Source organism: Mercenaria mercenaria, unplaced genomic scaffold (assembly GCF_021730395.1).
Source record: "Mercenaria mercenaria strain notata unplaced genomic scaffold, MADL_Memer_1 contig_3755, whole genome shotgun sequence".
Lineage (NCBI taxonomy): Eukaryota > Metazoa > Mollusca > Bivalvia > Venerida > Veneridae > Mercenaria > Mercenaria mercenaria.
This window is the reverse complement of record NW_026461925.1, coordinates 1-27,491: the sequence shown is the minus strand read 5'-3', so window position 1 is coordinate 27,491 and position 27,491 is coordinate 1. Positions and strand designations below refer to the sequence as shown.

Sequence of the window (27,491 nt, the reverse complement as noted above, 5' to 3'; positions counted from 1 at the left end):
AGTTTAATAATCTCAGTGCTTAAGACATACTTACATAATCTATATGCGTACAGACATTGTGTGCACCATCATAATATAGTAATAACTAACGGCATTATCGATTAAATTTGTTTATTGTCTTTATTAAAGACCGCGCATTATAAGCAGGAAAAAACATAGTTCGGTATCTAAGTTTGAGGATTTCTTTATATCTATTCAAAAAACATGTAAAGCATCAAAATGTCAAATCAGCTTTTTATATTTTATATTTGTGCGGAAAACCTTGAAACTTCATATCCGATACTAGTCACAGTTCTGCATCTTGCGTCTTGCGTTCACGTTTCTGTTCAAGTGGTTTGTTTCTGCTTTGTTCTTTTTGGCGGTACCACTCTCGCCTCTCCGCACTACTCAGACATGGTGTGGGGGGAGGGGGGGGGGGAGGAGGTGGGTGTGTGTGTGTGTGTGTGTGTGTGTGTGTGGGAGGGAGGGGGTGGGTATCTGAAAGTCCAAAGAAGATGGTCATGTCTTATGTCTTTTTTATGACAAACAATTCCTAGTTAACAGAACTCTGGCGGAATCACACATGAGAAATACTAAGTATATGTATTTGTTTGAGTACAGTGTCCCGTTCGCATTTTCTCTTACAAGGTATTTTGCGACAGTGGCGATACGGGAAGTTACGATGGGGACGCGATATTTTTCAATCGTAACTTCACGTATCATCGTTGTAACTGCGCATACCGCATACACTGCACATTTTTGACCGAGTTACTGCTATATAACATCAAAAACCAGTAAAATGACCTACGTGAGGGGGCGAGGGAGTAGTTATTGTGTGACCATGTGAGTGAGGGACTAAGGACGAAACAGACTTCTTTTCATTTGAAATTTATTAAATAAGACAACATCAATTTGCCTAATGATTTTTATTCTTTTTGTGTGCTCATTAGAACATAAAAGTATATTTCCCCTCTTTGATTTATATATATTAGAAAATTATCCAAGAATGACTGTTCTACTTTTGAAAACTATATATGATACATACATGTATATGTATATGCGTAAATGTTATGATGAAATCACGTAAAATCAACTCTATACGTAATATAAATTCGTTGAGAAAGTAATTTAAAAATAATTCCATTTACGTGGCACATCAAATAAAATGACGCTTGCCATGCAATTTTCTCTTTCTTTATAGGTCCAGTACAACTTTAAATTTTCTTACAGAACATTATTTTTTTGAACGGGACCTTAGATTTAAATGTAAAAGTTGTATGTTCCATTTATCATAGATGAGACTTTCATACTTTAAGTTTACTGCTAGGCACAATGTTCAGAAAAAATATTTCGAAGATACTGAAAATATAGAAGAAAGATAATAAAGATCTATAATATGCGTCACAAATTTGTAAAATGAACCAAATACTTTAAAGTTATTTAATAGAAATCGACCTAATAAAATCAACAAAAACGTTGCGTTTTTATGTACAGCAAATTGAAATTATACGACGTCACGTTATGCAATCTAATATATAATTGCAGCTTTTCTGTAAACGATGTAATTTTTTCACAGAATGATGGTTCATGAAAGTTTTATACTAACAAGATAAGCAGATATCTTTAGAAAGTCCATACAATTCACATTTAGCCATCTATAAAGATGAATGCCAACTTTCAATAGTAACTCGCATAAAATGGGGAAACTCTCTTTTGAAATGGACTTTTTGACGTAACATTTTTAGTATGTAATTTTTTAAAATATACCGTAGTCGTTTAATACTTGTTAATGACTATTGCTTTAAACATGTACATAATTGTTAATGTATGCATTTTATGATAGTATATGTTTTGGTATTTTTTCCGATAAATTATTACAATATAATTAAATAAATACGTACCAGGATGACGAACGTAACGCTTGTAGGAAAAGCCGTGAAGGTTTTGTTAAAGCGAGTAAATACGGATATGACATAAAATAAACGCATTGAATAATGCGCGGCAAAATTCAATGTCGTCTGCTGGTTATTTTGTCCAGATATTTTTAAAATTGACAGATGTATCGTCAAAAAGAACGACTGCCGTACTAACACATTGTTACGCGTAACGTTACATTTTTCGTCATTTTTGTTGATGATAATTCGATTTTATATGTATTTTACGATTATAAATTCTCTAAAAATTTAACGGGGATAAATGTAATTTAAATCTTTTAATCATTGTAGTAAAAACATACATGGACGTGAGTTACTTATAATATAAATAGATATATATACGTCAACATGTATCTCGAAATCGATATGTGCAAAATAGCGTGCGATATATGCAGGGAGAGAGACAATGGTTGGTAAAAGCCATGCTGCCAGGTACTACCTAACACTGTGGGACTCACTAGTAGTAACAGATGATGTCATTTACAAGCTATTCAGTAAAGCAGATACTAGCAGTGAGACCTCACAGCTTATAGTACCAAAGCAGCTGAAAGATGAGGTCATGTTTCACATGCACAACCCGGTTATTGCCGGCCATCTTGGGGTAAGAAAGACTAAAGCCAAAATGTCACAGCACTATCACTGGCATCAGATAATATAGGATATAAAGTTATATGTTCGAAGCTATGATACATGCGCGGCAGATAAGAAACCGCCAAGAAATCCAAGAGCTCCATTGGGTTCCCTGAAGGCAGGTGCTCCCTGGGATATCTTGGCAATTGACTTCACCGGCCCGTTTCCAATTACACTAAGAGGGAATAGGTATAGTGTTGTATTGACAGATCACTTCACTAAGTACGTAAAAATATTAGCAGTCCCAGACCAAACAGCAGAAACATGTGCCTCAAGAGTATTGAAAGATTTTGTCTCGCACTGAGGATGTCCACTTTCCATCCATACTGATCAGGAATCCGCTTTCGAAAGTAAGCTGTTTAAAGACCTCTGCAAGATGTTGGATATCAGAAAATCAAGGACAAGAACTAGAAATCCGAGGGCCAACGGACAGTGCGAAAGGTTCAACCGGACACTTCTAAAGATGGTTAGGGCGTCTAGCGGGTGAACAAGAAGAGTGGGACTTTAACCTAGGCTGCTTAGCTGGGGCATACCGATGTACGCTAAATGAAGCGACAGGCCTTTCGCCAAATCTTTTATGTATTGGCCGTGAAATGCGATTGCCAGCCGACCTCATGTTCAACCACCCTGAGGCAGTGACCGCATCACTCCAAAATGAAAGCGAGTATGTTCGGCGTTTGAGAAACAAACTGTTGCACGCCCATGATGTAGCGCGAGGAAGCATTTTGCAACCAGTGGAAAAAGAAGAAAAGATATTCATGATGCAAAACTGTCTTTCTACTTCTACAAAGTAGATGATGTAGTCTGGTGTCTGCACGAGATACGAAGGCCTGGGATCACTCCTAAACCAGAGAAAGCTTACCATAACGGAACAACAAGGACCGTTCATCACGACATGTTACTGCTTCTTTGCTTAAACAGAAACATAACTTAATATTTTCAATGAAATTCAATGTCCATGTAAAAGTGTAAAACTGTGTTATAGGTTTATATGTATATACTACAAAGTAATTAATGCCTCTGAATGTTTTTAGAAAACTATACTAGTATATTAAAAGACATTGCGAATAAACTTATGATGTTAACTGTGTTTGAGCTTAAATTTGTTCTTCAGAAGGACTGTATTTTTACAAACAATAAAAAAGAAAACTTGGATAAAAGTTATGCAAATAGTATAAAAGGTGAAGGATGTAAAAGAGTATTTATATAAACCTGGAGTATGTAAAAGCCTCATAAACTGACGGAATAAATAAGGTTACTAAAATAAATGGTGTAAATGGTTTCATACGATATCGGAGTACAAAATGATAAAGTGTAAAATACAATGTTTGTTTATAATGAAAATTATAAGGTATAGAATCCTTAAAGTGTATACAATATCACACAATTTTCACGACAATGAACAACTCCGCGGACGTTAACTACGTAGCTAGACGTCGCAGAACAAGTTAAACGTGCGCGATGGTTAAAACACTTACAGGAGTCAGTGGCTAGGTGTCTTTAAATTACGAATGCATATAACTCAAAAGGCCCTTCCAATATAATTTCAGAACACGATGTTACCGCTAATCCAAAACAGAGGACGAGCATACCGATGCCGCCACTGCAGTAAGATCAAACGGAAGAGTAGAATGGTGGGGCATATTCTGAAAACCCATATACCGATGGATCGGGTGCCGTACTACTGAACATATTGTTCTTTCCGGTGCGAAGATAAGGATACCCTGTTGGCTCACATCAAGAAATATACATGACACCGCGATGAAGAATCTAAGAGGGGCACTCCAGACTACAACCAAGTTCTGAAAAAGGCACCGCATCCCATATACATGAGCGACAAAGACATGGTGGTCCTTAGCCGAGAGGACTCATACAGGTGGCACGTAAAGCATATGATCTCCCAAGAAGACCGTCTAGAAGAAACTGATGGAGTCTTTGGAGATGAGGAGGACGATACCGTAACAACGGCAGATGGTTTAGTGCTGCCCGGTGGGATGGCTAGTGTAAAGCAGGGACCGTTGTTTAGTCCCGTTGGTTCTCGTAGAAGAATCTCACTTAACGTTACAGTGTCAATGAGGACATCAAATTGCGCAACAAATATTTGCCACAGTTATATCCCGGCTATACTTTGGTTGGCTCGAGTGATTACCCGGCTGTGTCGACATAACAACCGATTGGTGCGCAGAGCACAGCACAATCCCAGAAAGAGAGTAATTTAATCTGATCACCATCAATGCATGGGACCTTACAAGTGTCTTTGAAAGGATGGAGAACCAGCCTCCAACCAGTAACATAGTACCTTCCATGCGTATTCCAGCTTTTGGTGCGGTTGAGAGCGAGCCTCCAACCACTAACACTGCATCTTCCCTGCATGTTCAAGTCTTTGATAGCCAGCATCCAACTACCTGTATCGCACCTACCTTGAGCACATTGGCCGCCCTTTGGGTGGAGAGCAAGCCTCTAACCGCGAACACTGCACCATCCATGCGCATTCCAGCCTTTAGTGGGGTAGAAAGCCAGCCTCCAGCCACTAATATTGCACTTCCCCTGCACTTTCCAACCGTTGGTTGGGTGGAGAGCCAGCCTCCGACCACTTGCACTGCACCCACATTCTGTACTTCAGTCTGCCGTAAGGTGGAGAGCAAGCCTCCAACTACAAGCATCGCACCTACCCTGTACACTCCAGTCATGACAACCAAGACGCCAAACGCAAGTTTGAACACCCCATGTCTGGACGAGAAAGGAACAGAGCATATCCTACATAACCTGATATATATAAATCAGGAGGACCATCTGATGCAAGATGCCAGCAACGTTACACCGCTGGCCACAACCTCTGCACCAGTGGTGCCAGAGGGGGAAGCTCTGCAGATGGACCTGCACCTAAGAAGAGTAGGAGACGAAAGTCATGAACGCTGTTCTGAATGCCATTGTTGCAGCGATAAATGATGACACCAAGCGTATAGTGGACGCTATATATAGGATCACACGCGCAAAGATGTCAGGACAAGACCCTTGATAGAGTTGTTGGCGAGCGCTCCAGAATTGAGAGAAAAATTGCTATGTTGAAGCGAGCACAACAGACTCAAGATCGAGCCACGGACAGTAAAATGACAAACGGCAAAGAAAACGTAAAGCCCTTAAAAAGTGTCGTGAAAAAAACTTTAAATTGGACTGTCGCGCAACACTTACAACAAACTGTTATCAGGTTTCTTAGAATAGAATTCAGTATGAAACTTCTGAAAATATTTGAATTCAGACTGTCAAAAGGTGTTAGTTTAACCAGAAATCTTAAATGAATTTGAACAGTGATATATCAGTCAATTTAAACAGCGAATAAATAAACGCTGACTTTAAGGAGATTTCGCGGTCATTTAATAACCTTCATACAGTGTGTATGCGAACTCGGAAGTCGGAAGTGGAACTGATTGAACTGTGTGTTGCGTATTGAATTTCGAATTTTTAGAGGAAATGACATGTGTGTTATGAGGCTATTGTTGTTACAGAAAACTTTTAACGGGTACTTAAGGATTTGGTGTAAATTGTTGTTTACTCTGTTTTAAACGTTCTAGTCCAGAATAACATATCCAATTTAACTTTAAAGTATGTAGGTAAGGCAGCAGGAGCTTTGCCTTTATAAGAGAGGGGCGGGGGGGGGGGGGGGGGGGGGGGGAGGTAATGATATACCCTACCATTCGTATCGTTACATGATGTTATTGTTGTTGTTGTGATGCAACTGATGGTTATTATGCCAACAAACTTTAATGCCACGCTATAAGCAACTAGGGTTATGAAATATGCTACTAATTTAGATAATTACCAGTGTTTTAACTCGTAAACGGCGCACACTTTGCAATAAAGCTGCATTTATTGCTAGTTCACATGTATCTATCATGTTTACGTCAGCCATGATCATTGATGCATGATGGAATTTTATAACTTCCGTTGTCATTAGCAACTGCTTCCAGTATATCGGGTACATTACTGTAAATCACTTTGTTTCGGCAAAAGATTTATTTTGGCGGAAACCCAATGGTATTAATCATTTTAAGAAAGCTATTTCTGTATGTAACTGTAATTTATTTATTGCTAGTTCACATGTATCTATCATGTTTACGTCAGCCATGATCATTGATGCATGATGGAATTTTATAACTTCCGTTGTCATTAGCAACTGCTTCCAGTATATCGGGTACATTACTGTAAATCACTTTGTTTCGGCAAAAGATTTATTTTGGCGGAAACCCAATGGTATTAATCATTTTAAGAAAGCTATTTCTGTATGTAACTGTAATTTTCTATCCAAGTTCCATTCAGTTTTAGCTTGAAATCGTATTTTCTCTGGTTGTTTCGGTTGGTCGACAGCGTTCGTCCGTACAAACATTGATCGTTTCCGAACGTAAATCGAGTGATTTTCGAACGTCGAACGCTAGACGTCAACCAAAACGAACCGTTGAACATTTTCCGAACAGGTTCTTGTTCGTTTCCTTAGATTTAGTATAAATAGGGCTGGAAATGCTGGACTGCAGTCAGTTTTACAATCAACTTTCTAGCATACGTTACGGCTAAAGAACTGTAATTAACGAAATTAAATGATTTTGTTTGTTTTGGGTTTAACGCCGTTTTCAACAGTATTTCAGTCATGTAACGGCGGAGAAATTAAATGATACTTAAACCAGTTTGACTTTCCAGTTACATCTTTGGAATTAAGCAAGAACACTACATAACTAGTCTTCAATATTTAGAATTTGATACGTATTTTTCGAAACGTAGATGATCTATTTTCTAATTATTTTCGTAGTTAATACTGGTCACTGACTCAAACAAGATCTTTGTAAAGAAAGCCGTATATTTCTACGGAGGAATTTTAACGTCAGAAGTGTGTGCCGTTTCGAAGCATAAATTATAGATCTACATAAACATATTTTCGACATGTTAGAAATTATCAAGCCGTTAAGCAAGAGTATAGGCATCTATTAAAATCAGTAAAATTTTAACGGTATTGCTCTTCTTTCTATAAATAACGGAGTACGGCCTCACTTAAGTAGCCTAAGCATTTATCTGCTACTCCCCAGCATACCTACATCAATATTACAGAAGCTACAGATGCTTGTACTTTGAGTGTTCTATAATTTTGTGATCAAGCCTTTGTCCGTCTAGGTAAAAGATCACCTCTACGAGCTCGCATGACAGATAATTGAACATCTGTAATTATTGTTATCGAATATTAGTCCGTCTTAAGGTAGTTCTGCACGTTTGGATCGAATTTTTTTCTACTATGTAGAATTTGATTAAACTCTGATTTTTCAAAAGTTCAGAATATACCTAGAAAATTCAGCAAATAAAAAGGATAGGGTCGTGTGCTTGATTTTTTGCTAGACTGATCTGAAAATTTTGGACCTCACGCAATTTTTTCATAATGGGAGTCTATGGGAAAATAGCAACTTTCATAACATTTTCGAGAATAGAAAATTTTTCACAATGTAGATTTTAATGAAACTTCTCACAGTGGTTAATAAATATATGGCCTATAATATAATGAAATAAAATGTATAGGTTCCTGTGCTTAATTCTGAGATATTTGGCCATGATTAAAGTAAACCGCCTATTTGAAGCTAAATTTTAGACATTATTTTGAATTATTTAACGTGTCAGATGTTTTAATATCATATTTTAACTTTAGAAATATAGAGACTAATACAATTTAATAAATTTATTCACAGGTTGCCTTTAATTCATAAACTGATTTTCATTTCCGTACACCGAATTCAGGCTTTATTCTACGTTTTCCGGATAAATAACGTTATGTCATCACTTCCGGTCTATCAAACGTGCAGAACTACCTTATTAAAAGATCAACTAAACGAGTCCAGCAGCCGTTGACACGTTACCACAGATACGTACATAAATTGAATTGAAACATAGCCGGACCGTAACAATATGTATAATAGAGTTCCGCTTTAACCCGTGCTACGGGGCGTGAGAGTATTGCACATTTCATTACCCCTTACGAACAGACTCAATTAAAGCGAGTCTGTTCTTACTCTTCTTTGTTGCAATCTTTACTTCCAAATGATCATCTTACAGATTTTATTCACTATCACAACAGCAATCTTTAAGTGCCATACGGCCTCGTACTTGGATTTAGTGATGTTATATTTTCTGGTCCTTTGGGATCATAGAGTTCATTTAACATATTTGTAATAGAGTTCCGCTTAAGCCGGTGCTAGGGGGCGTGAGAGGTGTTGAACATTTCATTACCTGTCATGAATAGACTCAACCAAACCGAGTCTGCTATTATTCTTTTTGGATGCATTCTTTTGCATCAAAAGGATTTTTACAGATATTTCAGAAGGAGATAAAAAGTGCAGATAAAGATTGCAGAGAAATTCTCGCGCTCACGTGCTGTTAAAACATCTTTTCACAAATGCGCGTTCCGCGGCAAAACTTAAAGTTAACGTATTACGACCCGTCAAACGGATAATTCAAAATAAATGACATCCACGTATAATACAATTCAGACATTCCTGCGCATTTCATGGAAATTTATTGACATTAAGTAACACTAATTCATTTATCACTTTTTACGCGTTTTAAGTTATAATAGCGCGAACACCTACAAAAGTACGCTAGTTCCAACTCCGTAAAATTATTATGACAAAGTCCTTTCACCGATATTATATTTGCACGTCAACAAAACAAAATGGTTGACCCGAATTACGAAGAAAACCAAATGACGGTAAAAGTGGTGCCTCTGCTGCAGAAAGCTATCATGGATTCGATACTTTTATCGATGTGAAATTCACAGGCATCAGACCAGAAAGAATGTGCCTTTACTGTATACATGTTACACCTTACCCTTATCATGTATACTATGATAATTATGGTTTTGAACGGAAATAATACACTATCAGATTTTAATAGTGTATTTCTCATCTAAAACTCTTAAATCGACAAAATGAATACCATGTTTATATAACAAATGAGAATTTAGTTCATAGTTTTGCTTATAGCTTGTTATTTTGCCTTCCCGAATGTAGTCGTGTCTACTACAAGAAGCCGAGAGGCAGAATGTATCCAAGCGGCAGGATGTAAGGAGTCCACTTATTGGTCACACATACATGCTTCGGACCAACGGGCATTTGCGTTTTATGACAGTCTATTAATTATTCGAGGGTGTTTCACTAACAACAAATAATACAAGAAGGCTTCTTTTAAAAAAGCAACATAGGAGAGGTCCAGTGTTGCTCCTATTAAAGTTATATCAGGGACACAGATGTCTCTCGTTATTCGATAGGTTGTGCTATATCACAAAAGCAGTTTCCCCAATGCAGATCACTGTGATCTATTAGGGGTCATCATTCTGTCGGTGATAGCAAACCTTCGTATCAGGTTTAAAGATCCTATGCCCAAGCTTTTTTTGGTTATAGTCTGGAAACTTCTTTCCTGGTCCAGGTCACTGTAATCACGACCTAATGATTTCAAAATCAATAAGGCATCTTCAGGATATTGGATATGATCAACCTCCTTTGGCCTAAGAGAATAGCTACCGAGAAGCTTTAGACAAGCTTGGAAAAAAGTCTGTAAAATAATCAAAGATTATTTTATTTGTTTAAATTGTTATATAAGGTTATAGACAGTACACTAGCTACACACCTGTCAAGTTGATATATTGTTGATGCATTTATGTAATTGTTTATTATATCAAACCCACACGTTTTATACGTCAAATTGTCAACTGATGTTAGAGAATTGCTATATATTGCTGTTTTAGATATCTGAGTCAGAAAGGGTCTAAGGCAGACCAGGTTTAGGCCGGTTTTCCGGACCGAGACCTAGGAAATGGTCTCGTAGATATTAAGTTAGGTTTTAAATATGACACTTGTTAAGACTTAAGAAGTTACAAAAAGAATTATGAAAGTTATGTACGAACTATTCTACTGTGTAAATAAACATCGAAAACGTTCAGACTCGTGTTGTGTTACGTTACAAGTCTCATTCGAACGGACGTCTTCCGGAAGTGAAAAAATGTATCATTCCTTTTTTAAATGTACTTCTTTCAGAGATTTTTAATGTTAATGTGCTATTTGAAAAAGAAATTCTAAACATTTTATTTGTTCTAGTGCACAATCGAACATCTCGGAAGAGCTCTTCTTATTCTGGCAGATCTTCTGTGGCCCAAACGAACAGGGTAAACTAATCGTGTTCTCTGTCCTATAATGGTTCCCAATCAAAATAGCTTCCCACTATAATTATATTACTTTTTCGAAGTTCGAAGGGGACAAGTCTAAGGGTAAACGAAACGTCACTTAAACAAAATATTTATTTCATTGAACGAAATATATCTTAACGTGATTCAATGCATAGTCATGTCTTTGAATACCGCGAACAAAGAATAGTAAATATCTATCTATATATTTTGCTATCAATAACTGAACCGTTTCTAACATTTGTAACAATAGTTTTACACTATATTTCTTTATTTCAAACTTTAAAATTTTTAAATTTCTTATTGTCGTCTTTGAGGATTCCAAATATTACTTACAAGTGCGCAAGTGCATTGGGCCATTTTAGACTGGCTCAACATAACTTGCGCTTGAAAGTGAAATATAACAGCGTAAAATAATAGATTAGTCTAAATCCTCCTAGTTTGAAAACCAACACTATGGTGAGGTCTTGATAGACCTCTCTAATGATAACAAAATATAAATGAATTACATATATTAAGATTTTATTGAAAATTAACGTTTCATTTCTGACTCCACATATTCCGTTATAATTTTAGTTACTATTGTAACGAATTTATAGACATTTATACCTGTCATAGTAAGCACAACCATGAAATGATGTAATCTGCAAATTGTGTATCTCAGAGAAAAAATTGCCGCCAATATCTCCGCTTACGTTGTGGCCAAAGTCAAAAGTGTTTAAAAGAGGTATTTTTAATGAAGGATGTCAGCTTTCAAATAGCCAAACATTTTCCTTTTAAAAGCAAACTTTATATTATTGTTTCTTATCGGAAAGACACTCCGCGTTTTTTGTCAACGTTAGTGAAAAAACATGCATTAAGTCCCCTAGTGTATTTCGGGTCCATTTAGGAATCCTAGAGCATGCTTGCATAATTCCCATTGATTAAAAGTTGATATTTTTGTTGTGTCTGTAGAGACTTTTACATTTTGAAACTCTACCAGGGTTCAAAACGCTATATGAGCATTCTTATAAAGGAAAGTCTGGAAAGCATAAACTTATCTACGTTGAATATTTTGTTTTGTTATGCTTTATTCTCCACGCAATACATATCAATAATTCTCAACAACTTACTTTGTAGCCGTCTTCTACGTTTCCTTCTATCAGAAAAACAATATTTTCGACGTTAAAGCCATGTTCTTCTTTTTCCATCATTCCAGCCGTGTCACAGAGGCAGAATTTTTTCCCAATTTCATCCTCACAGTCAAAGGAAAAGTACTAAAATACAAAATAATATGACACTTATAAACGGTTTTCATTACATTGACTGAAATATTTAAAGAATATCTGTTTGATTTGTTTTACTGATGTTAAATCGACAACATATGCGTCTTAAGTAGACTAAACCACGCCATTTGTATATTTCCGTTTAATTGACAGGTATTGGCGATAACGCGCCGCTGTTATGACGATGTCCATGTACGTCAGGGAGACCGTTCCTAAGATGACATTGTAGTTGTTCCGTCTGGTAAATAGAATGGCCGGCAGGCTGACTTTAATGTTAAATGCAACAAAATATGTACAATTTATAATATAACCTTGTTTACAAATGGAAAGGAAATATCATGTCAATGCAAAAAATGATTTTTTTTCTGAGTTCATGCGGAATGAACGACGGAATAGAATCGGCAAATGAGCGCGATTCATGGATTTGCCGAACATATTCTGTCGTTCATTTTGCATGAATCCGAAAAAATAGTTAATTTCTTCATTAAAGAAGAGAAAAAAAACACAATGTCATAAAATTACATCTTCTTTTGCTATACCAGGTCTGTAAGTTACAGAGAAACATAATTTGATGTGAGTAGTCACTGTATTTTGGCAGTTGCTCCACCTCCTTGAATGTGAGTGATCCACAGTAGACAGAACTATGAATTCTCATTAATTTTGTACCTCTTCATGATTAAGTTGATCAGTTGTTTTAGTAATAAATTAATACGAAAATAAGTTGCTTATTTCTTTTTGAAAATCATTCGCATGTGTTTGGTTTGTTTGGACAAGATAAAATGTTCGAGCTATAGATAAATTTGGACAGAAGTTTCGATTATTTCAAAATTCCTATTCTTTCGCATTCGAGTGCAGTTCCGAACTAGTGAAAAATAAAATTGACATTTTAACTGCTTTAAATATCAATTCTATTTCACTGATGTATTCCAGTATTTCACTTTAAAATCATAAAATAAAGATATAAATGTAGTCTGAAGGGCTGTCATCATTTTAAAATTGAAAGGGGGATGACGCTGCGGTTCTGTTTTTTCGCCTTAACCCATTTAAGTTGTACTACCGTATAGGTTAAAGGGAAAAGATGTTTCCTTTTGTGAAAAAAGCACCAAACTTTGTATGTAACTATTTTGAGGTATGCTGAATCCATATCATGGAGGAGACACGCGGTTCACTAACTTCAATTAGCTTAAAACAATTTTGGCAGTACCACCTATTATTCGAAGGGATGTTCAGAGACAATTTAATGTCTGAATAGCGAACAGTGAAGACCAAGATGAGCTTGCAATGATGCTGTTCTTATAGAACATCAGAAAAATGATATGTCAGGCACTAAATTGTTATTGTTTTATTTTGTATTTTCTAGATAGAAACTATCAGAATTGTATTATCATTATATTATTATTTAATAGGTTTGCCAGTATTTCAATCTCTAGCACAAGATCTTCAAAATGTTATGTCTGAGTACACATCAAATTTGCTAGATAATTTTATATCTGCCTGTGTCTGTATTCTTAGTAGTAACATTGATGAATTTTCTTCAACTGATAGCAGCTTTATAACTGAAGTCAAGTGCCAGTTCTCTTGTCCATTTCCAGTCGAAAGGATTAGCGTTGTCAATATTTGCTATAAATGCCTGTCTCCAAAAATACAACCTGTTTGATACAATGCTGTTTACTACATAAGTTAAAATCTCCAAGGGAATTGCTTTCAATGTCTAAATGCTTAACATTTAGTCCATAATATTTCTAAAATGGACTAGTCAATCTTTCAATTTCGGCAGTACCACCTATTATTCGAAGTGATGTTCAGAGACAATTTAATGTCTGAATAGCGAACAGTGAAGACCAAGATGAGCTTGCAATGATGTGCTAGCTCATCATTGTCTGCAATGGTCGCAAAGACAGAATCAGTTGCTGCTATCAGGCTAAATGTTAAGAAAATATAAAACTCTGACTTCATTTCAAAAATTCATTGCATGATTGAACAATCTTATCTTCCAGCTGTTATGTGTGCTATGTATGTCAAACCTTTAAACTAGACATAGCATTAGTAAAGATATCCTGTTTCGACTGTATCCCCATATGGCACCCCATATCGAAAATCTCAAATGATGTTTTAATCCGTCCGATTAGCTTATTTTAAGTATCAGGACCAGAATGCTATAATCTACTCGCAAAATTATGTTGAAATCATAATATAATCTTCCCGATTATCACCTTAGTAATATTACCAGGATGCGATATCATCCTTTGCTTTTAATGTCTGTATATCATCATACTTTGCAACAAAAGAACTGTCACGAGAATATGAAAAATTTACTATTATATTGTTTATAAAAAAAAGGTACCTCTCTAGTAACAGATGTCCATCGCCTTCCTGCGGTGTATGCTGAATTCGAGTACCTCTTTTTGCAAATACTAATAACCGAGTTGACAAAACTCGATTTCCCCGAAATAACTGGACCGAGAAGCAAACACTGAGCTTTAGTTATCTTATCTCCCACCTCAAATTCCTTTAATTCTTGAATTATTTCTCCGCAGTACTGAAAAGAAACAAATGACAAATCCAGATAAATTATTTTTTGTTAACGAAATTAACGTTAAGGTTCGGATTAGAAGGGTAGATTTTAATTAGATAATACATATCTCAAATGTTTGTTCAATTTTTGGAGTAGAGAGGTTTCGAATAACTAGGGTATTTTATAAAAGAGATTGTTTTTTTTTCCAACTGTGTAAAATAAATTTATTCGGATAACTTTTATGGTGCTGCCGAGTTTGGACTACTTTTTTCACTTTTTATTTATACTGCCAGTACAGAGATTTGAAATAATTTGACTTAATTTGGAAACAATGACTATAAAAAGAAAAAAAAAGTAATAAATGTCATTTTTTTTTTGTTTTACACACTTGTAAAACCCGAAACCCCGTACACATATCTACGGCCGTTATCGGAATTATGTTCTTCGGTTTCGGGTTTTACAATTGTGTAAAACAAAACAATACTAGTATGACATTCATTCCATTAATGAATAAGAAAAAATCGGGACCAAGTTTAAAAGACAAGACATGATGACACCAATTACTCCATGGCATCACATGCCGTGCGAATATGTTTAAGATGCGGTTTCCATGTATATGTTTGTCTTCATGAGGTCTGGATCAGTTTAAGCAATGCATTGTCTCGGATTAAAAACTAGGTTTCTTTGTCAAACATCTAGCGACATAGTTGGCAACTTTTGACCCAGTTTGAAACTCGTCCGACATATTGTCAAGACTGACATCCTGACCAAGTTGCAATTCGATTACCAGATATATGATCTCTGAGGAGTTCAAAGAGCAACTATTTACGTCCGCCAACGACGATGGACGCTTGACGAGCACGCTAGCTAACATGCTCACATTGTCTCCTATGTATAGCTTATAATGTTGAACAACATTTAAGTAAAGTGTAATGAAGGTAAGTCAAATTCTTTTCGAGATATGTTTAATACAAATTTTCTCTGGCCGACAGACGGATGCACGAAGAGACACACCAAATGTATATCCCACAGCAAAGTAGTGGCATAGTAATCCTGACCTATCACAATTAAAGGCGTTTTCTTCTTACTGCACATTATATTAATTACGTTGAGATGGTCACCTTAAAATATATTAGTACGGGGGCCAGAAGAATCTACCATGCACCTAAAACCCCTATATTTTTCATAGGTACCAAATTGTTTTGCAGAACCAACTCTTTCAAAATAAAAAATAGTTTCATCAAAAAACTCTTTTGCACTTTATATGATTCTATTGTTTCCATGGCAACCGCTCATTTTTGGAAAGGATAACCATATAGATGAAAATCAGACATATCTTGGTCAGATTTGGTGATAAAACGATAAAAGTATCAAAATGGAGATAAGGCATTGGTCTTTTAATAACAGCATTTTTATGTTAATAAACTAATTTTCATAATCATAAATATTAATTACATTACAAAATGATTACATTTTGTTAGAAAATAACATTTTCTAAGTTTTAAATCAGTTTAATTGTACCAAACAGTTTTGATCTGGTCTCAGAGTCTGTAATTTCTAAAATAGTATTTTATTACTCTTTATAGGGGTACATGTTAGACGCTTTTGGCCTCCCACTTATATCGAATCGTCCTGGGTGTCCGCAGTCGACTTCGTCTTACTTCGCAAATGTCTATTTGTAGCAAATATATATATAACATTATCATATAAAATATAGTAAAATTTGCTGCAAAACCGTACATATTTTTGATACTGTATCGAATAAATAGTTTTTAGGTATGCAATTAATATTTTTCAAGATGTAGTCAATTCCACGTCAAATCATAGAAGTATTGACGTATACAACACAAACACCAATTTTTAGGTGAAATATTAAGCTTTATTATATACCTATATAAATTCTGTAAAAATCGGCTTGTATTTCACAGTTAAATATGAATAGGCATGCAAAAATTCCGTATTGTACCTTTTAAATTCCGTATGGTACCTTCCGTATTGTACATGCCGGACTACTTTCATTAATATGCATAACCTGACACAGTTCTTTCAATAGCTATGAATAGCACACATAAAAACGTCACTTTATTCCATTTAAATATTGATAAACATCGAAGATTTCGTTCACTAAAACAAAACAAAGAAAAAGGTAGAGGTATGTAATAAAAGGGTCATTATAACAGTAGCTAGATCTTTGATTTTGATTGCAAGGTCGGATCACACTCAGCGCTTGTGTGCCGCGTAAGATCCGATCTGGAAAAATCCACTCGAGCCGAATACAGCATCCCAGATCGATCTACTGTTATTATAAGATTCTTTCACTGGTTGTAGGTGTAGATGGGAATATCCGCCCTCGAGGGTAACTGTTTAGGCGGTAACTAGGCTCCCAGCCGAGTTACCGCCTAAACAGTTACCCGAGAGCCGGGTATTTCCATCTGCACCTATAACCAGTGTCAGAATCTTTTTCTTGCATACCGATTTCAAGAAATAATAATAAAAATAAAATCAATCGAACGGCTTTCTTTTTAGAACTATTTCTTATGGCAGTGTATAAAAACAAAGCGCGGGAAACCAACGTCCGTAAACAGGAAAGACGTCATGACGCTTCAAAACAAACAACAATGTTCAGTTCCGGTTTGGTTTTATCAGTTACAGCGTAACGTTATGAATTTTTGATAAAATAACGTGATTTGAATCGAGAAATATACTATCAGGGACCAATAGGAACTGTCAAGGTATTGAATTTTTATTCCGTTTTTAAAACAAAATATAAATTTATAATTTATTACATAAATCTTCTACATATATGTAGTTCGTTATACGTCATTTACAGCGCGAGAGTCATCTTACACCCACCCCGGGGTGTAAGATGGATTTTTCCAGCACCGGTAAAGATACCAGAAATCCCCGTCTGGTATGCAAGAAAATAACCCTATTATATACCTTGAACTGCAATGTTGTATCCGGCTCGTATGGATTTTGCCAGGCCAGGCCAGGCCAGGCCAGGCCCCATGTTCACGAAACATTTTCAGTCTCAGCTGAGTTTGAGAATGAAACTTTACTTGTTATTTATTTCTACATAGCATGTTTAAAACTAAATTTTAAGTTAATAAATATTTTCAAGTGACTACTCAGTACAGATGGACAGTCTCAGTTGAGTTTAACTTAGAAGTTGGTAAAATTGATTCTAAAATTTCAAACTCAAACTCAGCTGAGACTGAAATATATAAGGCGCTTGAGCTAAGTGTGATCCGGCCCGGCAAAATCCACGATATCTGAATGCATCATTACAGATCAAGGTACTGCTTTAATGTCCGCTTTATTATATACATATACATGTATCTATTTCTATTGTTCTATTATCAAAATGGACTATGACAATCGATGTAGGTAAATAAGACTGAAAACTGTTTTTTTACGTATCCCTCGAGAGTTGGATTCATAATAGAAAACTATTACAAAAAATCATACATAAGATAAAAAGGAAAAACTCTAATTCGGTCAGTAACATTCCTTTCCACTTCCTTAAGCGATTCCGTTATAAACAACTTTTTGTGGTAACTGCAAAGACATAAGGTGTGGTCTCGCGTGCCTATTGAAAACTCATTGATATAAATCTTTGCATATAATATGTCCTTAGTACTTGTTCTAAAACAAAAGATGGCGTCGTTTTGAAAAAAGTTCAAAAAGAAGTCCAGCAGTTTTAAAATCCTATTTCTTCACTGACTTTACAAAGCAAACTTCATTCTACCTCTACCCCTAGATTTCGCCCTTTATTTCGCACGAAGGTAGGACAAATTTGGTAAAAGGGCGATAAAGCAGTACCTTCATCTGCAATGATAAATTCGGTTCTCATGGATTTTGCTATGCTGAATCACACTCAGCGCAAGCTCTTCGTAGGATCAAGGGTCGAGTCGAGCACGGTATTGCAAGTCAAGGGACTCTTATAATAACTCTATTTATTTGGCATTATTCAAATTACATTTAATTGTCAATACCTTGTCATTCCATTCACCCTTTGTTTGTCTCCATGGATTCTCTAACAAAGTTGGTTCAGCCTCAGGTTTTGCATACCAAAACATATTTCCTATATTAAAATACAAGAATGAAATCGCATATCATCCTCCACCTTTTCAAAATTTATATTTTAATAGGAATTGTTTTGTAGTTCATTCTGTTAATAAATGCGTTACCATGGTAGTTATTGCAGCTTGAGGAACCTTTTAGCGCAACTGGAACTCGATCAAGTAATATATATGCAAGTTAGATCTCCTGAGGAGATTGTAGATCTCTAGAAGAGATCCAGGTTGACAACTTCACGCCTCTGTCCGAATTTTAATGACGATTTTGGTGGCGTATGGCGACAGTTAGTTGTCAGTAAAATACCATTTACAACTACTTTTATAATCCAGATTTTAATTAGAAATAGACAAAGTTTAGACAAAATATACATGAACGTTTTTATTTTGTATTCGGCCATTTATATTCCGGTAAATCTGGAGAGAATGCTCCATAGGCATTTCCTAGTAACAGCTAAAGAATTTTTGTATCAACTACTATAGACGAACATGGTAATTGTCAGCAGGACAATTATAGTGCCAAGGTGGAGCAGGCAAAACGTACACGTTTCAATACCTACACCAGAAAAAAAATCATGTATTATATACCAATATAAATACTCCGGTGAAATGAATATCTTTTACACACACTAATAGATTTTAATAATATTAATACGAACCGCGTTGTAAACATTTCTGCAACCTTTAACTTTTACAAGTATCATGTCACGCTACTTGCTGTAATTTACGACAGGAGTAAAGTGAATGAGAGACTAGACTAGAGGACATTTGTTTTCTCCGCCTTCGTGAAAACATTGAATTGGCTGTCTTACAGGTGACAATATCTTTCTATTTTTCAATATCATTCTGAAATGTTTTGCTAATTTGTGAAGATCACAAATGTTTTTGTTTTCTTTTTGTTTTATTCTTTTAGATTCAAATAAGACCGATACCTCAACACAAAAGTCGTATTTATTTAGGCTACAGAGTTTAGCTACAGGCTAAGTTTAAACATCCATTGAAATTACCTCGGACACATATGCAGCGATATCGACTGTTGGTAATTACGTCCGTGAAATCAAAATTGCATTTAAATATCTGATATAGAAAAATTCAATTCGCGGTCAGTAGATATCGACCACTGGTGATATACCGTATGCATTTTTATAACTTTTGGTGGCAATGCCGTCATTTCGTCGAATTACACCAGAAGCTTGCTTTTTTGACAAATTCAGAAAAATACAACAACACGAAAACGAAAGCAATTGATGAATAACCAAACGGCCTCGATATATCAAGCTGAAGAATTTAATATTATTTTAAGTTAGGGGTCTGAGGAGTGTTACTCTTTCCACTACTTCTCACGAACAGATTTGATCAATCAAATCTGCTATTATTTTGCTTGGTTGCATTCTATGCTTTTAATTTGAAAGGATCTTATGACAGGTTTTATTACTTGTCACAACAGCAATCTTTAAATGCCGTGTGACGGCCGTAAAAAGTCTCTCCGTAATTGAATTCAGTGTTGTTATATTTTCTGGACCTGTGGTCCCTTTGAGTCCGGGTAACAGAATTCCGCTTAAGATAGTGCTAGCCTAAGGGTTGTGAGGGGTGTTGCACTTTCCACTACCTTTCATGAGCAGTCTTCATCAAACTGAGTCTGCTATTATTTTGCCTGGCAGTATTTTATGCTTCCAAAGGATTTTTTTACAGATTTCATATAATAGAAATAGTAGGAAATACCGATCTAGGAACTGCATAGAATAAAGAAGAACATAACTGACGACGGAAGCAAATCTGGTCCTGGAAACTTCTTCGATGAAAATGCTGTAATATTACGAAAAGTTGAGTTGGTGTCTTTTGATAATTAACTAATACAGCAACCAACTAAATGTTCTGTCGCCAGTATGATCTACTAAGCAATAGTAAACAACTGAAACAGGCAGTGAAAATTCAACATCAAGGCAACAAAAACATATTCAAAGTCGATCTTTTTTCTGAAAAGAAAAGTTCGGCACAGTAAGTGAGATAGAAAAATATTTCCCTGTATTTCACAAGTTCGCATGAAATAATAAGTGTTTATGTGCGTAACTGTAATTTCTAGAGAACAGCCATATAAACACTTTTATACAATTATTCAAATCAGTACTGTTTTCGTTGCATTACACCAAGCTCTGAAAGTTTCTCCAGTCTGTGCATTCTCAAAAATTTTACATGAAATAGGAAACGCCTCGTAAATTCGTTAAGATCATTTTGACGCCGATCTGTTCTCTCATTAGTAAATGTTATTGTATTTAGTTAAGAATTTAATGCTATTTTCGTGAATTATACAACAGAGAATGCAAACACCGAGAGAAAGATTAAGATGTACATTTGTGTTATGAAAAAACGTTAGACTCGAATGTACAACCTGATATGCTTCCCGAAAAATTGATAAAATATAAGATTGGTCGAGTATGAGTTATAAAAACGCCTAGTAGCGCATCTCTCTGAACATGTTTTTTTTTTTGCACGAACACTTTAAGCCATGTAGAGTTAACAATTACATATTGCCTTCCGGATGTAGTAACACTGGATTTTGTGTAAAGTCTATTTGCATAGAAGTTACAAATTATGTAATGTAAAAGGGGAAGTTCTGGTCGTTTATACTCATTGTCATTATCACTATAATGTTTAATTTTGCATAATGTATTCGGGTATACTATAAGGGCACACATAAGCTGTCTATCTGCATTTCTTCAAGTATAAGCGATGTTGTAGTGTCCGCCTTTGGTGTTAGATGTCCTTACATTTGAGTCTTAGTAAGGCTGTGAATATTTGCTGTTTAGTATTATATGTGTTTTAAGGATATTGTACTGTTCCACCTTTCTATATAATATTTATTGAACGGAGTATCGGACCGTTCTTTGGCAATCAAGACCACTGTTGGATGTAAAATTAAATACACCAAAACAGTTAATTTTTATTACTCCATTTCAAGAGGCTAACTTGGTCGTCTACACACTCCTAAATTGTTACACCCCGTATTTGAACTTTGTTGTTGTAAGAGACCGCCAATTGATTTCAAAAAGATTTCCATTATGACAATTATGGCGTGTGCACGGTCTTTCATTACACGAACCATGTAACTCTATATCATATGTTTTTTTTTTCAAGAACTATCTTAAATTCACGACAATAACGAACAAAAAACATACGTATGAATAGTGATAATTTTAGTATTTTCGCATGACTGAAATGACCTCCTGTTTAAAGCGTAATGTACAATAAAACGCTGTAAATGCAGTTTAAATTTTGATTTTGTAAACAAAGAATCATTTCTTGTGTTTGTTTGTTTCACTGACCAATCAGAACAGATGGACATTACCTAATTCACTGGTATACAAATACCTTATTCCTAGTTAAAAGATATATGCATATTTTTGAATTGGTGGTCGCTGATCTAAAACACAATTACGCGGTGACATCACATACTTTATTTGGCGCCATATATGCACCCTGAAGTAGTGCTTTACTATTCAATCTACGTTTTTATATAAAAGACATGAGACTGGCGTATACATCGTGTATAATTCACTTTGGCTACGCCCTCGTGAAATTATTCAACACGCGTATATCCTCATCGTATTGTTTTGATATGTTAAACATAGTTTTGCTATATCACGGCTACCTCACTTTCATGCAAGTTACCAGAACTATACAAGAAAATGTAAACAATGAAAAATGTGAGTTGCGTTTTTTGACTTTCTGTAACAAATTTAAGACCTTCTTTCAAAAATGTAGTACCACTCAGAAATGGTTATACTTGTTATATATGCAGATCGATTTGAAATGCGAAAGAATTGTCTAAATATTTGGCAAAAATTTACATCTACTAGAAATTTCGCCCGCCCGCTTAACTCAGTAGGGAGAGCGTTGGTATACGGATCGCGGGGTCGCGAGTTCGATCCTCGGACGGGACGTATGTTCTCCGTGACAATTTGATAAACGACATTGTGTCTGAAATCATTCGTCCTCCACCTCTGATAATTTATGTGGGGAAGTTACTTGCGAAGAACAGGTTTGTACTGGTACAGAATCCAGGAACACTGGTCAGGTTAAATGCCCGCCGTTACATGACTGAAATACTGTTGAAAAACGGCGTTAAACCCAAAACAAACAAAAATCTATTAGAAATTTTAAAGTCATCGTGATAACTTGTAACAAAACTGTCTCTTTACTTTAAGACCCATGTGATTTTTGACTTATTATAAGACCTATGCGATTTTTGACAGGTTTCATCCTTTTAATGTGAATTTTGGACAAGAGGAGGAACCGCTTTTCGGTTTAAATGCAGGGTGTTAATGTGAGGAGAATTGCCACTGAATAGTGTATGCATGTGTATGTGTGAGTGAGTGTGTGTATATATGTGTGTGCGTATGTGCGTGCGTGCGTGTGTTTAGGTTTTGGTTGAGCGTCCTTTTAAACAATTTTTCAGTCATAAAAAAGGTGTCTGCTTTAAGCAGTGGGCACAATGCCCAACTCTATTGTGCTGCCTCACTGGAATATCAGACACATGACATAATACCCTACCTAGTAACATCATACTGGCACCGGGCTGACCAGTCCTAGCTCTATCCTCTAAGCGCCAAGCGGGAAAGCTAATAATACTATTTATACGCCTTTGATATGGCGTGGCCGGGGTTCGAACCCACGACCTCCCGCAATCGAAGCGGGTGTTCTACCACCAGGCTACCGAGGCTGTGTAAACTGTGTAGAGTAACGTAAGTTGTAATCAACATGGTAACAGACTTGAAAGTACGCTTTTATTTTCAATATTGCTTTTGCTGCTTCACGGCTACTAAACCCTAGCGCCACTACCAGAAAGTTGTGATAAGGAAAAGAGGTATCGACATTTCTGTGGTGCAGATATCACTAGTTTCAATGTTTACATTCTGTCCTATATGCCAACTGATGAAATAAATTTCAAAAATCGGAGAATGTAGTGCCCTTTCAGAACATTTTCACTGCAAGATGACTGTTATTTCATTAAAATGTTATACAAGTTTTGGTTTCAGGAGCATTTCTCCTGATTCTCACAGCTGTAAATTTTGATATATGTCTGTATTCGAGCTGTAATTTGATGCTTAGACACACGCATACAAATGATCAGAATATACACAGGCAAACATTAGCAGTAATGAAATGTCCCTTAAAAGAAGTATGCCAGTATTTTTAAAAGTGGTGACGCTATCTCATCAGTGGTGGCGCTATACAGTTAGTGGTGGCGCTGTGGCTATGGTGTGCGTTTTCAGTTCAATTTCGGCTACCAACGTACACGTTGGAACAAATTGAACAGTTTTTGTTTCTCACATAAACAAAACATCTCAAATCAAGTAAAGCAAACACACACAGAAAAGACAATAGTTCGTAGCATTTCCGAAATAAAAGTGTCCATCACCTAATATTTCCTATGGCCGTTTTATCCCTGGAAATATATCGTTATTCATATCTAGCCAGCTGAACACCATCTGCATTGAATTATTTTATTACATCTAGAAACTACATAGTAGAACATCAGCATGTGAAGTTTCCTAACCGCGACTCAGAAATGAAAGAAACTCAATTTTTACAAATATTTCCAGCACATCATTTATACTAAGTCTTCTGAAATGGTTTTCTCTTTGTTCAAAAGGAAAGAATTAGTAGACTTAACTACCTTATTAATGACAGTCCTCACATACACCAAATTAATACAATTAAGTGCTGCATTCCTCCATTTTCAAGTACTTCTCATATACATGTAGTCATTGTTAGAATCGTCAAATATCTTAAAGTTTTTCTTGAATTGCAAGTGACTGACTTGTCAAAAGTTTTGTTTTATTTGGAATGTGATTTAAGTTTTATGACCTATTTTTATCTGTGAACAAATTAAACCGTTTTAGAGTGATTGTATTTTGGAGAAGTATTTGTTCTTGTTGTAGAACAGTGGGTTGATTGTGTTCATTTGAATAAATCCCTTTGGAGAAAAAAGGCTTGGCAAGATATTGTTCTTCATTTAACTTTTGAGAAGAGTCTACTTTTCCCTCTTCGTTTGAGACTACCCATTTGCAACGGATAAACAGTGTCTACATAATACTTGAATATATCAAGGTTTTATGTGATTAAAAAATTAATCGTTCAATCGTTATTCACAAACATTTTTCTCTTAATCTGTTTGCTAAGTGCCAAAAGGTAACAAATTTTAACTTGCAGTCTGATGCTGAAAAAATGGTTACTTTGTTCTCCAACAATATGTTAATTAGATGCTGTGCCAAAGCCTGCTATGATATTTTGCAATTAAGAAACTCACTGTGTATAGATAATGTTATCTCACCACTAATAAGCTGTTTTGTACTGTAGAAACAAGTCTTTATAATATTGTAGAAAACTGGAATGTTTTATCCTTGTAGTTGATGTACATGTATACATATATTATAATAGGTCCCTGATAATGATAGGTACTGGTATGTTAATTAGGAAACCTAGGATTTAGATGTAACGTCTTTTTTTAGTTTTATTCATGGGTCTTAAATTTTATGTTTTAAGTTTTCTCTTAATCTATCAATGCTACTTTTTTTAAATACATTGTATGTTGAAAACTTGCAACACTTGTTAAAATTTCTTGGTCAAGTTTTGCCTCTAGGTAAACTTTTCTCCATTTTGCCAAAGCTATTGTTTTAAACTTGGAACGGTTATTCACTATTATAAACTGACTCTGCACAGCAAATACTGTAACTCTACATTGCTCTGATTGAATTATGGCCCCTTTTGGACTTTTAATATTCAGGTATAGGATAATATCTATATCTAACAGAGACGTCTGCACCTGCAAGATGCATGCTCCTGTTTTAAAATGTGAATGACCAGTATATAGGAGTGGTTGAGTAGTTAGATATCCTTTCTAAATTAATGCCATTTGGCAAATGAATGGATAAACTCGGTACTATTTTTTTCTGCCTGTAGTAAATGTATAATTTTAAATCCTATTATATAATATAGCTTTGGCCACACTATCAGTAACTCAGTAACATGTAGTACATTTGGTGTAATAGTTATTACACATCAAATCCCTCTTTTTATTGTAATTCCGAGGAAATGTATAAATACATAAGTCTGTATGCATGCATGTAATGATGTATACATATATGCATATATACCGTATGTTAAGTGAATTTTAATTTGAATCACTATTATTTTAAATGTGTAGTAATTATTGAAAACTGTGATAGTATTATGTTTTTAGTAGTCTCTTATAACTCTACTAAAGAGTAGTAAAGTACATGTATATATAGAATTTTATCATGTCTTTAATATTGATTTGTGTACTTTGATGAGACATTAATAAACAATAAAATCTTAATCATTACGAACTTTAAGTAACATGGATTTATCGGAAAATCGATAAATTTGCCTATAGTATATAAACAAAGAAGGATAAAATTACTTAAACTTAAATGGTAAAAGACCTATTTGGAAATAAAAAAATTCGTCACCCTACAAATTAAAGTTTAATTTTTTTCGGATATTATGAATACTTTAAAAAATATTCTAATACTTGGTTAGTCCTTTTTTACTTTAGATGGACCCACCACAGTTCATAGAGACTCTGTAGAAAACGGGACAAATAATTTGACACTTTTAAATATAACAGATAAAAATTAATGAGATATTTTCCGCAAATAATCGGAAAAAAAAACGGTACTTTTAAAAATGTAGATAGTAATCTATTCAATTTTTGTTACATGTATGTGTTATTTGTTTTAAAGTTTATAATGGTTGCTTGGTCCTTTTTGCATTTTAGAGAGTACAGTGAACATTTCTTCAAATATTTCGGCTTTTCCCCCCGTTATTCGTAAGGACTCGAAAGCTGTTACGGGAAATACTGTCGTTTGCTCTATAGCCTGCTAGCCGATATAGATTAATTTAATTGATATGATTATTTTGCGTATAATGTTTAGAATTCTGTAAGAACGGTTTTTCACACGGATTGGCTTTTATATTCCTTAACTGATATTCCTTAAATGCTCAGGATATATACTAATCGATAAAAATCGTCAACGACAGCTTTTATTTATGAATACAGAATAAATTATATTGAAAAGAGGTACGATAAACAAGAGGGTCATGATGACCCTGAATCGCTCACCTGAGTATATTGAACCACATGTTTCAAATGGCAAACTGATGCTAAAATATTAGAAAGTAGATCTGTAGGTCACATTTATGGTCACTGAAAGACAGTTTAAAGATTGGTGTGCAAAACTATTCATGTCATCCAAATTTCAAGGCTGGATCTTAAACTAGAGTGTTCACAAGCAAACGTTTACGCACAGACACACGGACGATGTAGACCTACTGACCTAGTTTTTGACCGCATTTGACCCAGTTTCGAACTTGACCTAAATATCATCAAGATAAATATTTAGACCAACTTTGATACAGATCCCATGAAAAATGTCGCCTCTAGAGAGGTCACAAGGTTTTTCTATTATTTGACCTACTTATCTAGTTTCTAAAAGTACGTAACCCAGTTTCGAACTTGAACTAAATATTATTAAAGTTAACATTCTGACCAATTTTCATGAAGATCCATTGAAAAGTATGGACTCTAGAGAGGTCAAAAGGTTTTTCTATTTTTAGACCTACTGACCTAGTTTTTAAAGGGACGTGATCCAATTTCGAACCAACCTGACCTAGACATTATCAAGATAACATTATGACCAATTTTCATGAAGATCTATTGGAAAATATGGCCTCTAGGGCGGTCACAAGGTTTTTCTATTTTTAGACCTACTGACCTAGTTTTTGACTGCATTTGACCCAGTTTCGAACTTGACTTAGATATCATCAAGATAAATATTCAGACTAACTTTCATACAGATC

The 27,491-nt window shown here is 35.3% G+C and overlaps 1 protein-coding gene across 1 annotated transcript in view; it reads right to left on the bottom strand.

The window, feature by feature from the left end:
• Positions 1–18,614, bottom strand: part of LOC128553374 (interferon-induced protein 44-like) — a 40,467-nt gene extending 21,853 nt beyond the window's left edge. The window contains exons 1-3 of the mRNA XM_053534514.1: positions 18,528–18,614; positions 14,362–14,556; positions 11,865–12,008 (exon numbers count right to left, since the gene is read on the bottom strand). Of these exons, the coding sequence (XP_053390489.1) occupies positions 11,865–12,008; positions 14,362–14,556; positions 18,528–18,611 (423 nt within the window). The 5' untranslated portion in view covers positions 18,612–18,614. The remainder of the gene's footprint in view (positions 1–11,864; positions 12,009–14,361; positions 14,557–18,527) is intronic.
• Positions 18,615–27,491: the final 8,877 nt, after the last annotated feature.